We start from the raw sequence: 13,128 nt of genomic DNA, 5'->3' as shown, positions 1-13,128 counted from the left end.
GAAAGGAATAGAAGAAAATAGGTGTAGAAAATAGCCATACTCCTCTATTGGCTGGAACTCAGAGTAAGTAAGAATGGAGTAGTTCAAGAAGCTAAGGTTGTATGCTATATAGGTAGAATATTTTAGAAGGAACTTTATCAAAATAGGACAGTTCATATATAAAGTTAGGATTATAGTTAAATCTAGAACCTTTTTCAGTCTGTCAGATATTGTTCTGACATGTATAATATAACGGTAATAGTTTGGTCATACTTATTTTCTGTGTACACACTTATATGTGCACATTTGTTATTTAAAAACACCCATCATTTTTTTTTAAGTTAGCTATAGGACGTATGTGCTTGTTAGAGGGAGTGAAGGAGAGAGAGAGAAAGTGAGAAAGCACCCCCCTAGGGAAGATGACCATGCCACAATCCCTTCTTTACTTTCCCCTTGGGATTTTGGACACACACACAAACACTCCTGGCAATTTTTTAAAAAATTATTTTATTTAAGTTTTTAAAATTTATTATTTATTCATTTGTTTATTTAAATTTGACTAGAGAGGGACAGAGTAAGAGAGAGAAAGTGAGAAAGCAAACCAGGACTCGAACAACGGTCGACCATGTGGGAATCCAGCGCCTTTAACCACCATGCCACCTGCTGGCCCCCCTGGCATGTCTTTTAAGCTTCCAGTTCCAGGATTTGAAACATGCAGTTGGCCATGTAGAATCCAGCGCCTTAACCACCACGCCACCTGGCTGGCCCACCATATAAATATTTTAACGTTTATTTTTTGTATGAATGAGAGAGAATGTAAGAGAGAGTGAGAGAGTGAACGAGTAACTTTAGTGAGTACTCCCATTAGGGTCTTGATGCTGTGCAATCCACTCCCAGCTTTTAGAGAGTCCTAGATCATGGGCAGGAGTGGCCTGGTGTATTCAGGGATGTCTTTGGACTTGTAGCAGGATCCTTCCCATATGGGATTCCCTTGCAGAGTGTTGTCCTTTATTTCTATGTCACTGTCTGGCCTTATACCCACATAAATGCTGTGATAGGTAACATTTTATAGAATTGTTTCATGCTAAAATACATTTTTTTAGTTTTATAGAAGAGGAATAACTACTCTGTGCTGTACAGATGAAAAGGAAAGTGAGCAATAAAAGTTAAAAATATTCAGAGGTTGTTAGGTGAAAGATTGTGAGTTTTTACGTGTTGTGCTTTAGATGACATAATGACCCTTCCATATTTTGTTTTGCTTAGAAGTTTTGTATGTGAGCTTGTTTTTCTTCATAACCAGTCTTTAGACATGAGTTTGACATGTTGAGATCCAAAATAAATTTTTATTTGCTCTGCTATAAATTATTGTTGACAAGAAAATATTTTGTTTTCCGTTTTAAATGTTCAAGTTTTAAAACTTCAGATTTGCTATATAACATGCCTTTCATCTGATTTGCAAATCTTTTTTTCCTTTTTAGTTACCCTTAAGAATGCTGCTATGCTACTGGAATTTGCAGCAATGTATAATGCTGAACAGTTGAAACTGTCTTGTTTACAGTTTATAGGACTGAATATGGCAGCTTTACTTGAAGCAAGGTAGGTTGGGTTCATACAATATAGGACTATAGAAAAGTAGATATTTGTATGTAGTAGCAGATACATTAGTAATTTAAAAGTGAACAATGAGTCCAGCCATGGTGGGGCACAGTTAGCACCACTGCTTGGGAGGCTGGAAGCTATCTGGGAGGCCTAGGTTCACTGGGCCAACCTGAGACTGTTGAACCCAATTGGGTTCTCTGAGAGGAGAAAGGAGGAGAAGGGATTGCGGCGTGGCCATCTCCCCTTGGGGAGTGATTTCTTGCTTTCTAGCTCTCTGTCTCTCTGTCTTTCTGGTGAGCGCACACATCATGCAGGAAAAACCTCTCCAAAAAAAAAAAAAAAAAAAACGCTAATGATGTAGGGGTCATAAACATTAGAGAGATTCTGAAAACTGTTCAAGTATTCGTTTATTTTTTTTGGTAGAAGTTTTTGCCTTAAGGCACATGCACTTGCTGAGGGGAGAGAGAGAGACAGAGACAGTGAGAGGAAAAGTGAGAAATCCCTGACCAGAGGGAATAGCCATGCCACAATCTCTTCTCAATTTTCCTTTTCGATCTTGGGGCACACGTACACACACAAATGCTTGCACACACCTGGCGTGAGTTTCAGGCCACTGAGTCTGGAAATCAAACTGCAGGCAGCCATGTGGGAGTCTAGCGATGAAACTGCTGTGCCATCTGCTGTTTCCTCAACTTTTCTTTTCCATAGAGAGATTTTTGCTATAGAGCATGAGTGCTTGCAAAATAGACAGAAAGAGACAGACAGAAAATGAGAAATTACCCCCCACCCCCAACCCCAGTGGGGATGGCCACACTGCAGTCCCTTCTCCTCAATTCTCGGGATTTTGGGCACTTATGCACACATGCCCGGGTGAAATTAAAGCCGCTGGGTCTGGGACTTGAACTCTCATCAGCTGTGTGGGAGCCCAGAGACATAACCATTACACCATCTGCTAGTCCTTCAACTGTTCTTAATAGTGATTTTTTTCTTTAATGAAATAAATTGACATATGTATTTTAAGAATTTTGTTATTATGCTTTAAACTTGACCAACAAGAGAGAAAGGGAAAGTAAGAAAGCAAGCACACCAGGTCCAGGACTTGAACCATGGTCAGCCATGAGGGAGTCGAGTGTCCTAATCATCACACTACCCTTATATATTCATTTTTAAGGTCAGAATATTACCTTTACACACTGGAACATCGATGGTGAGAATAAGGCTATTTTGGTGAACCCAGAAATTTGAGATGAGTTCTTTTTTTTTTTTGAGAAGTTTTTGCTCATAGGACATAGGACTCTTGTGCTGGACAGAAAGAGAGAAAGTGAGAAGTCATCCCCCAGGGGGAATGGTCACGTCGCAATCTTTTCTCCTCCATTCTCCTCTAGGGATCTTGGGCATGCACGCACACACGCCTGGCATGAGTTTAAGCCACCAGGTCTGGGATTTGAACTGTGGTCGACTACTTGGGAGTCCAGCGACATAGCCATTATGCTAACTGTTGGTCCCAAGATAAGAGTTCTTGATCTATGATTTTGAAGTAAAAGTTTCATCATGTGAGTTTATTTCTGTATTTTGTTTCAATAGTGATGATAACTAATCATCCTTACTGTGTGGTAGGCAGTGTTATAAAAAGTTACATAGGTTAATTCAGTTAACTTTCATGAAAACCTTATGAAGCAGATTCTGGTAATACCCTTGTATTCCAGATGAGAAAATCCAGGAAATTTTCTTTTTTTCCTTGCAAAGAACTGATAAAATACTGATGTATATGATGAATGTGAACAGTAACAGCTTGATTAGCTCATCTTTCAAGGTCGGCTGATCCTTAAACTTACACTAGTACTTGACTGGGGCCAACTCTGTGGCTGAGCACTAATGCAGTATTCAACAGAAGTCAGACCGCATATGGTGGCCATGGTTCAGGTCCCTGGCCTGGTCAGCCTGAAACATGCTTGGCACTCACACAGTGCCCAACATCTGATGGGCTGTGGGACTAGAGGAGGGGATCACCATGATCAGTCTGCATGTTTCTCCCTCCCTTTGTCCCTGTCCTTGTGTCTTTTTCGTGTGTGCACACTTGCTGTATCATAATAAAGAAAACATAGAAATAAAACATGACTGAAATAAAGTGTTCTGCCATTGTTTGGATTCCGATCACCAACAGATTCTTAGTAATAGCCAGAAAATTCTTCTGTAGTTTAAGGCTTTGCTATTTTGTAGAAAATGCTTTTAAGTACAAATTAATGTCATGAGATATTAGACAATGTCATTTAAAAATGTCTCTTGTTACCTTTGTGTTATAACCCAGGTAGGTTTTCAGACTAACTTTAATTTCATTGCTGACTTTATGTTGGTACCCTACTCATAGCATTTTTATTCCCCTGCATTGCCAAATTCAGCTTGTTCAGTTGATGAGATAAGAATCAGCCAACAAGTAAAGCACATAGCAGCTACCTGAAATTTGATATTGGAAGGTCATGTGTCACGCTGCTCTTGTCAAGTGTTACATTGTGACTCAAGTGTGTCAATTGAACCATTGAATTAAGGATAGCACCTGCTGGGTTAATGTCTCTACTTACATCATTTTTCAAGTAGACATGCTTAACTTTTAACATTAAAACACTTATGGGCCAGCAGGTGGTGTGGTGCTTAAAGGCGCTGGACTCCCACATGGCCAACCATGGTTCAAGTCTTGGACCCAGTGACTTGCTTATTTACTTTCTCTCTTTCTCTCTTTCTCTCTCTCTCTCTCTCTCTCTCTCTTTCTCTCATCAAACTGGATAATAGTAATAATAATGATGATGATGATGAATAAAGTTAATTAAAATAATTCTAAAAAACTTCAAAAATTTACATAAACCTAAACATTCTTAAGCAAGTATATGTGTACTAGAAGTGTAAAAAAGTATTCACAGTGATATTATGAAGAGGAAGGTTGCACTCACATTGACTTAGAATGACAAGTTAGTGCATAAATTGTTCCCAAAGTGTTGAGACTTGGTATGGTATTAATTTGAACTTGTAAATTGTTTTGTATTTTGTGTTATATAAATAGCTTAAAATATTTTTTGAGGGGTAGGTTTTTGCTATAGGGCACGTGCACTTACCAGAAAGACAGAGACGGAGAGACAGAAAGGAATAAATCAGCCCCCAGGGCGGATGACCATGCCGCAATCCTTTCTCCATTCTCCTCTCGGGATTTTGGGCATGCACACACACGCATCCGGCGTGAGTTTAAGCCACCGGGTCCAGGACTCGAACTGTAGTTGACTACATGGGAGTTCAGTGATATAGCCATTATGCTAACTGCTGGTCCCTAACTTAAAATATTTTTAAGAATACTAACTTTTACATTGAATTTTTAAAGTTTATTTCCTCTATGAGGCACCCCAACAGAGTCCCACACTGGAGTCTACTCCTAGCCTTAGCCAATGAGGATCACGAGTTTGTGCACTCAGTGTGCACAGGAGGCCTCATGATGTGAACCCAGGACTTTCCTGCCTGGCCTTCAGCATCACAGCAAATGCCAAAAATGTAAACTTTGTTTTTAATACTCACTGTTGCATTGAAGTCCATTTTCAGAACTTGAGAGATCTGTGCAGTTCATGTTGAATATAGCTAAGGTAGTCCAGACCTCGTTTTATACTTGAAAAAGCTAAGGTCCAGAGAAGTGCAGCGAGTTGTTGAAGATAGTACAGGTAATTGTAGCAGTGACAGGTTTACAAAGAATCTAGATATCCTGTTTATTGAGCCATTGTTCTGTAAATATATCGATAGTATTCTTTCTGTCAAATATTTTAATTCTGGAAAATGAAAGTTAGAAAATGAATACTTGCTGTTTTGTTTGATAGAAGAAATTCATTATATACTTATTCATATGAGGTATTTGAGTTTTATTCTGTATGTTTGTTTAATATGTTTGCTATTTACTTGAAATATACAAGTATACCTATTTCCAAAAATAATTTTTTGTAACAGCTATTGTAATGCTCAACAAATACTTTATTGGCCCAGCTACAATGATATAGGCAGTAGAAGTGCTGCTGGGTGATGATGGAAATCATGTGGCGAGGATTTGGGATCAAGTGTTGAGTCTGTGTCTTGAGTTAGGACGTGCCCTTGAGTCTGACTGGCTACAGGTGTATGGGAAGAATCACAGTGTGAAAACTCTGTTTTGAGTGCCTTTTTCTTTTTCTCTTTACTTTTCTCTTTTTCTCTTTTTTATTTACCTGGGGAAAATGAATAAATAAATTGAAATAAAATCTTTGTTACTTCTTTTGCCATATGAAACATCTGTGTATTTGAAAACATTGATAGGTATTAAATCATTTGAGTCTTATGAGAGAATTTTATATCTTTTTTTTTAGGTCTCTTGATGTTTTAAGTGATGGTGTTTTAAAGGATCTTTCTGTGTTTTATCGAAAAATGGTAAGGTTTATATTTTTTCGGTGAAGATTTTAGTGGCTGTAATATTACCATCCAGGGACCAGCAGATGGCATAATGGTTAATGTAACTCTACTCACATAGTTGACCACAGTTTGAATCCCGGACCTGGTGGCTTACAAATCATGTCAGGCAAATGTGCATGCATGCCCAAAATCCCAAGAAGAGAATGAAGTAGAAAGGATTGCGGCATGGCCATCCCCCCTCGGAGGGATTTCTTTTCTTTTTTTGGGGGGGGGAGAGATTTCTTTCAGTCTCTCTGTCTCTCTCTGGCGAGTGTGCATGCCCTATAGCAAACACCTCTCTTAAAAAAAGGAAGCAAAGTTAGAATACTAAAGCATACCATACTAAAAATACCATAGTAAAGCCATATGTTAGACCAGACTTCTAATACATTAGTATCTTTTAAAATGAGAATGTAAGATTTTTATAAGTCCCACAGGTATGTATAATAATCAAAATAGAAGGTTTTTTAAATGATAAAATTAATATCTATTTTAATTCCTTTAAAACGAATGTTCTAAAAGTTCAGCATCATTCACCAACGATAATGGCATTGCAAAAAACATGGATTCATATGGCTCCTAAGACATGATTTCATATTGCGGCCATCAGGTGGTGTGGTCGTTAAGGTGCTGGATTGCCACATGGCCGACTGTGATTAGAGCCCTGGACCCCACAGCTTGAAACTCACGCCAGGCATGTGCACATACATGCCCACAATCCTGAGAGGAGGGTGGAGACGGAACTGTGGTGTGGCTACCTCTCTTGGGGGATGATTTATCACTTTCCTTCTCAATGTCTTTGGCTCTTCAGCAAGCACACATCCCCATGGCAAAAACCTTTTTAAAAAATTGGATTGGGACCAGCAGATAGCATAATGGTTGTGTCGCTGGACTCCCATGTAGTCAACCACGATTCAAGGCCTGGACCCGGTGGCTTAAAACTCACACTGGGCATGTGTGCATGCATGCCCACACTGCTGGGAGAAGGATGGAGGAGAAGGGATTGCAGTGTGGCCATCCCCCTGGGGAGTGATTTCTTGCCTTCTATCTCTCTGTCTCTGTCTGTCTCTCTGGTGAGCACATGTACTTGATTTCAAAAATCTCTCTAAAACAAATAAACAAAAATTGGATTGATAGGTTTTTTTTTTTTTTTTTTAAGTTGAACTTTTAGGAGCCAGCACATGGCATAATGGTTAAGGTGCTGAACTCCCACATGGCTGACCATGGTTTGAGTCTCAGATCTGGCACCTTGAAAATCACCTTGGGCACACGTGAGTGCATGCCCAAAATCTCGAGAAGAGAGAAGGGATTGTGGCTTGGCCATCCCTCCTGGGGATGATTTCTCACTTCCTCTCTCAATATCTTTCTGGCTAGCTCATGTGCTCTAACAAATTTTTAATTTTTAAAAAATCTCTTAAGTGGGACATTTTTTAAGATTTTTTTCTGACAGTTTTATGGAATTAACTTTTGTATGCATGAAATTTTTTCTCTCCTTGTAATAAATTTAGGAAGTCATAGCCATTCTAAACTTTTTCTAGTTAATGTCACCACATATGAAAACAAATGGGATATTTTATCTGTTCTTTATTAAAAAAAAAAAAAAAACATTCCTTACAAGTTTTGTTTTAAAAAGCAACATCTTGTGCTAACTAGGTGGTATAGTGGTTAAGGTTGGCTGGATTCTATATGGCCGATGGTATGGTTCAAGTCCCAGACCCAAGGGCTTGAAAAACATGCCAGATACATGTACATGTATGTCGAAATCCTGAGAGGGGAATGGAGGAGGAGGAGGGATCGAAGTGTGGCCATCCCCTCAGGGAAGTGCTTTCTCACTTTCTCTGTGTTGTCTCTCTCTGTCAAGTTCATGCACTCTGCATCAGTTTTATTTATTTATTTTTATTTTAAAAAGTGACATCTTTAATTCTACAGATTCCAGCAATGGATAGAAGAGTCATTACACCATATCAAGATGGGCCAGATATTAGCTGTTTGGAAATAGAAGATGGGGATATCTTTTTGAAGGAAGAAATAAACATAGAACAAAATCATTCGTAAGCTCTGATTTCCTTTTTTCTTCCATTCTTCTTTCTTCCATGCCTTTTCCCCCAACTCTTGGACCCTTGACACGTTTGTGTTGGTATTCGGAGAAATTGAGAATTTCTGACATCAGAATTAGATAATTTATGTTAAAGTTCAGCCTTGGAATAGTATGAAGTTAAATACATATTTAATATTTGCAGGTCTAATAAATTTAAAACAAATAAGAAAAGAACATAGCCTTCAGTTAAAAAATTTTCATGCAGTTAAGTGCATTTTAGTGCATCTTAGTTACCTCTCCAAACTTTGCTGAGTTTATATTAAAGTAATAAATGGCATATTGTACTAGTGTAGAAAGAACAGGAAGGAACAGACAGAGTTAGAAGATGGTAGCAGTTTTAGAAGTTGGAAAGTGGTTGCCAAGTGGTAATGACCTAAAACAGAAAAAGCTAAAACAGGATTCTGGAAATGCTTAAGTAAGTAGTTCCAGGTTTATGAAGACTATGGTAAGTGCTTGGACTTAAGAAACATTAGATACCTGATCCTTTTCTGAACCCTATTTGTCCCCCTTTATCTTAGCAGAAGTCTAGAGATTTGTCTCTAGAGAGGTTGAAACAGAAAGGCCAGGGTTTAAACAAGTAGTAATATAATCTGTTACCCAAAAAAATTAAGCACTTTGCTCAGGGTCCCATAGATAAATGTGATTAGAGTGTGCATATTTTTACCTGGCTCCTGTTTGACCAAAATGCTATATTCTGTTAATTAAAATGCATAGTTTTTTGTTCTTTTATCTCCTAACTTAATTTACTGTTAAAAAAATGACTTTTATTTTTGCTTTTTCCTAGGGATACAACAATGTTCAAGAAGGCAAAAACAAAAGCTAAAAAGAAGCCACGTAAGCGTTCAGATAGTTCTGGAGGTTATAACCTTTCAGATATAATTCAGAGTCCACCATCCGCAGGTTAGTTTTTAGCATGTATTTCCAGTTCCAATTGTTGAGTCTTTTTTTTAACCTAATCCACCTAACATTTATTAAATATTACTGTATACCATTTGTTGATGCTACCAAAGTAGGAAAGAGTCCTAACAGAGACTACAGAAAATTGTAGTGTATTGTGATAAGTACTCCAATGGAAGTTTCCCCCGGAGTACAAAAGCCGCAACCTGACTAGTCTGAGAACAGGGAAGACCTTTAAGGAAAGTGATGCCCAAGTTGGATCTTGAAGAATGAAGAAAAGATAGTTAAGAAAAGGAGGCAGAAGAACATCCTAAGCAAAAGGAGCAATATATTCTCAAGCATATAGGAAACAGAACGGACTGCACATTTCTTGTCCATATACTTTAACACGGCTCAGCCATGTAGGAAATAGGGTCATATATTGCAATGTCTTAAATGCCGAACTAGGAAATTTGGATCTTATTCTAAAAGATATGCATGGCTGTTAACAAATTTTTAGAAGAGTGTGATTGATTCGATTTTATGTGTTTAGCAAAACCACTGTCCAGTGGCAGAGAGGGTTAGAGGTAGGTAAACGTGACAGAGATACTGTTATGTCCATTCAATTCCAATGTGTCAGTGCTCCAGCCAAGATGCATTTATATTAAAGAGGTTATAATTTAGTAGTAGGCCGTAATACATTTTATACTTAGTCATTATGTGAACCTCTGAAAGTAAAAGGTATAGTTTTATTTTAAAAAAATGAACTAGTTCATTTCAAAAAATTTTTGAACTTCTATATATTTATTCAGATTTGTTATTAATCTCTTACAACATTTGCTTTTTCATTCTTTTCTTTTTTCTTTTTTAAACTTTTTTTCATTTCATTTTCTTCCATACATTCAATCACATTATTATTTGCCTTACAAAATGGATATTTCAACAGGTGAACATTTCTCCCTAGTACTGTTGATAAAACTACGAAATATCTTCACCATATAACACCACACCTCTTTGTGCCATTAATGCTTGCTTTTTCTTATAGGTTCTCTGTTACTTGCTATCTCCCTTTACCTTACAAACATTTCATACACACACACACACACACACACAAATATGTTTATTAATAGAAGCTTTTTTTTTTTTAATGATCCACTTGGAATAAGTTGAGAGGTGATACTTTTCCCCTAAATACTTTAATATGATTATTTTGAGATTAACAATTAATATTAATACATTAATATTATCTAACATTACAGTCCATATCTAGGATCTCTTTATTGTTCAGAAATGTTTCTATAATCTCTTTTGTTTTGACCTTAAAACATTTTAGTATCTTATCAAGGTTCACATTGTCTTTGCTAGTTACTATCTCTTTTATCTCTTTTAATTAAAGTAATGTCTCCCTCACATCTTTTTGTTTTATATTGTTTATTTCAGAAGTTCAGGCAGATTGTATTGTAGACTATTCCACATTCTAGATTTGCCTGATCTATATTAAACTACCTACATTTTTATGTTTATTTAGATAAAATGTAAAGTAGGACTATGCAATAATGAAGGTACAGTGTAGCTTTTAGAAATAATAAATGTATGTAGTCTATGTCAATAAGACATACCAGTGCAATTTCTATCAACGATACTTTCATAGTTGATCAGCCCCATATAGGTAATTTTGAAAAATTTGAGTACATTGTTTTGTGTCCCTTTAAAAAAATAGCTATTATGCAGGACAGGGAAGAATTATTTTTGTATTTTAAGAAATACTTTAAATGAGATACTTGACATGTTTCATAAATCTTAAAGGAGTAAATAATGTCAAGAATAGTTGTTTTAGACTACACAACTAGATAAAAAGGATAGATATTAAGCCTAAATTTAAGCATGAATATAGGAATTAGAATACCTAGTAAATGGGAAAGACATATTTTAGTATCTTAAAAGTTAAAAATTTGGTGTAGTTGAATATATTATAAATCTGGATAAATCAAAGCTTTTAGTTCTCTATTTGGTTTGCTGAATGTAATGAATATATGTTTAATGTGTATGATTTTTTTCTTTGTTTGATCTTACATTTTAGGATTACTAAAGTCTGGTAAGACCAATTCTGTAGAATCTCTTCCAGAACTTTTGACATCGGACTCTGAAGGAAGCTATGCAGGAGTGGGTAGTCCTAGAGATTTACAGTCCCCTGATTTTACAACAGGATTTCATTCAGACAAGATTGAGGTTCGTTGTTTAAAGGACCATTTCCTTACCTTTGATTAGGTATTATAGAAGATTAGTTTTTCATTATTTGTGCTTAACTTTAAAACACTCCTGATCGATATATAATTACACAACATATGGTGTTAGTTTCCTAAACCTGCAAGATACTTCTAATTTTAAGATTTTAATGGTAGTTTTGAACCCTTTATTACATTTTACAAATGCCAATATAAGATGTTAATGTTGTATAGACATACTGAAATATATATTGATAGCTAAATTAAGGAATTTATGTTGTGAAATATCAGTTAATACCACTTAAAAATTGTCAGAAGAGGGTCAGCTCCGTGGTACCGTAGTACTGAGCTGCTCAAGTGATACTGGATCCATGTGGAAACCACATGTCAGTCCTGGTTAGCTTGTACCCATTCGGCTCCTGAATCCATGATCTCAACTGACTGGGAAGGCCGGGGAATAATCTTGGCATGAGAACCTTTTGAGAGTGTTTGCTCTTCCTTCTCTTTCTCATGTTTTTGTTCTCCCTTTCTCTCCTGTCTCTTTCATTCTCATGAAAGAAAGTAATAAACTTTTGAAAAGATTGGGGCCAGCAGGTAGCGTGGTGCTTAAGGCACTGTACTCCCACATGGCCAGCAGTGGTTGGAGTCCCAGATTTGGCAGTTTGCTTTCTCACTATCTCTCTCTCTCTCTTTCTCTCTGTCTTTCTCTGGTAAAACTTATGTGAAAAATGAATAAACAAATAATTCTAAAAAAATTCTCAAAGGAAAATGATTTTCAAAATAAGCCTAATTTTAAATTTTGCAGTCTCTTTTTGTCACCATGGTATTAACTATAGCCAAACAACCTGGAGTGATTGAGTTCTTGGCAGTTGAAACTAAGCTTCAAGGTTCATAGTCTGGTCAATTATGGGGAGGGTATTTTTCAGCTATTTCTTGATATTTTATTCCATAGTTGTTAATTTATAGGCAAGGAAAATGTTTTAACTTATTAGAGCAATATTCTTCTGAGTACTAAACATCAACATAATATGTTGAAACTTCTAGGAATTTGTGAAACAACAGAAGGAACAATAGAAATTTACTTTTTCTTTTTAGAGTCTTCTAGGCCATTCTATGCCTCAAAGATTGGTTTGCTTATTTTTCTTTTCAGTTTAGGGCAGAAGTTTGGGATATTTTATTTGCGTACTAAGTAGGTCTGGAAGACAAGGTTTAAAGAAGGTTAAGAGAATATCGTGAATCTCTTGCAGTAATGGAAGAATGTATAGTAATTTTGATAACTTCTTTGACCTATTATAATAGCAATATTTTAGGATCCCTTTTGAAACATCAAATATATATTCAGTGGGAATTACATATTTATATCAAACTTCAAAATTAAAGATTGAGCATCCCTCATCTGAAAGTCTGAAATCAAAAAATGCCCAAAAATCTGAAACTTATGCCACAAGTGGAGACGTCCACACCTGACCTGATGTAACAGGTTGTAGTCAAAACACAAGCATACATGTACCGTTTATTCAGCATTTACAAGTCAAAAAATACCCTCCAAACCCCTTTAAGGTATGATACATCTTTGTGGCAGACAACCAGATCCGCCTAGGAAAACATACCCATGAAGAGTTTTATGCATGAAATTATTATAAATATTATGTAAAATTGCCCTTAGGCTAGTGTATTGTTATACATGAAATGTAAATGAATTTCATGTTTAGACTTGGGTTCCGTCCCCCAGATTTCTCTATGTATAGGCAGATGTCCCAAAATCTGATCTTAATAAGAATTTTAGATAGGGTTATTTATTTAGCCTATAATACTTATTATTTTATTCGTACAACTTTAATTTCTTAATTTTTTTGTTTACTACCTATGTAATAGGAATTTAATATGCACACTCGTTTCCCT

At 36.4% G+C, this 13,128-nt stretch overlaps 1 protein-coding gene across 1 annotated transcript in view; it reads left to right on the top strand.

The window, feature by feature from the left end:
• Window positions 1-13,128, top strand: part of IBTK (inhibitor of Bruton tyrosine kinase) — a 103,393-nt gene that overhangs the window by 55,482 nt on the left and 34,783 nt on the right. Inside the window, 5 exon segments of the mRNA XM_006143349.3 lie at window positions 1,458-1,575; window positions 5,946-6,006; window positions 7,957-8,078; window positions 8,910-9,025; window positions 11,082-11,230. Coding sequence (XP_006143411.1) covers window positions 1,458-1,575; window positions 5,946-6,006; window positions 7,957-8,078; window positions 8,910-9,025; window positions 11,082-11,230 — 566 coding nt within the window.

The sequence above is a fragment of the Tupaia chinensis genome, unplaced genomic scaffold, assembly GCF_000334495.1.
Source record: "Tupaia chinensis unplaced genomic scaffold, TupChi_1.0 Scaffold000097_1, whole genome shotgun sequence".
Classification (NCBI taxonomy): domain Eukaryota; kingdom Metazoa; phylum Chordata; class Mammalia; order Scandentia; family Tupaiidae; genus Tupaia; species Tupaia belangeri.
This window is presented reverse-complemented; position numbering and strand designations above follow the sequence as displayed.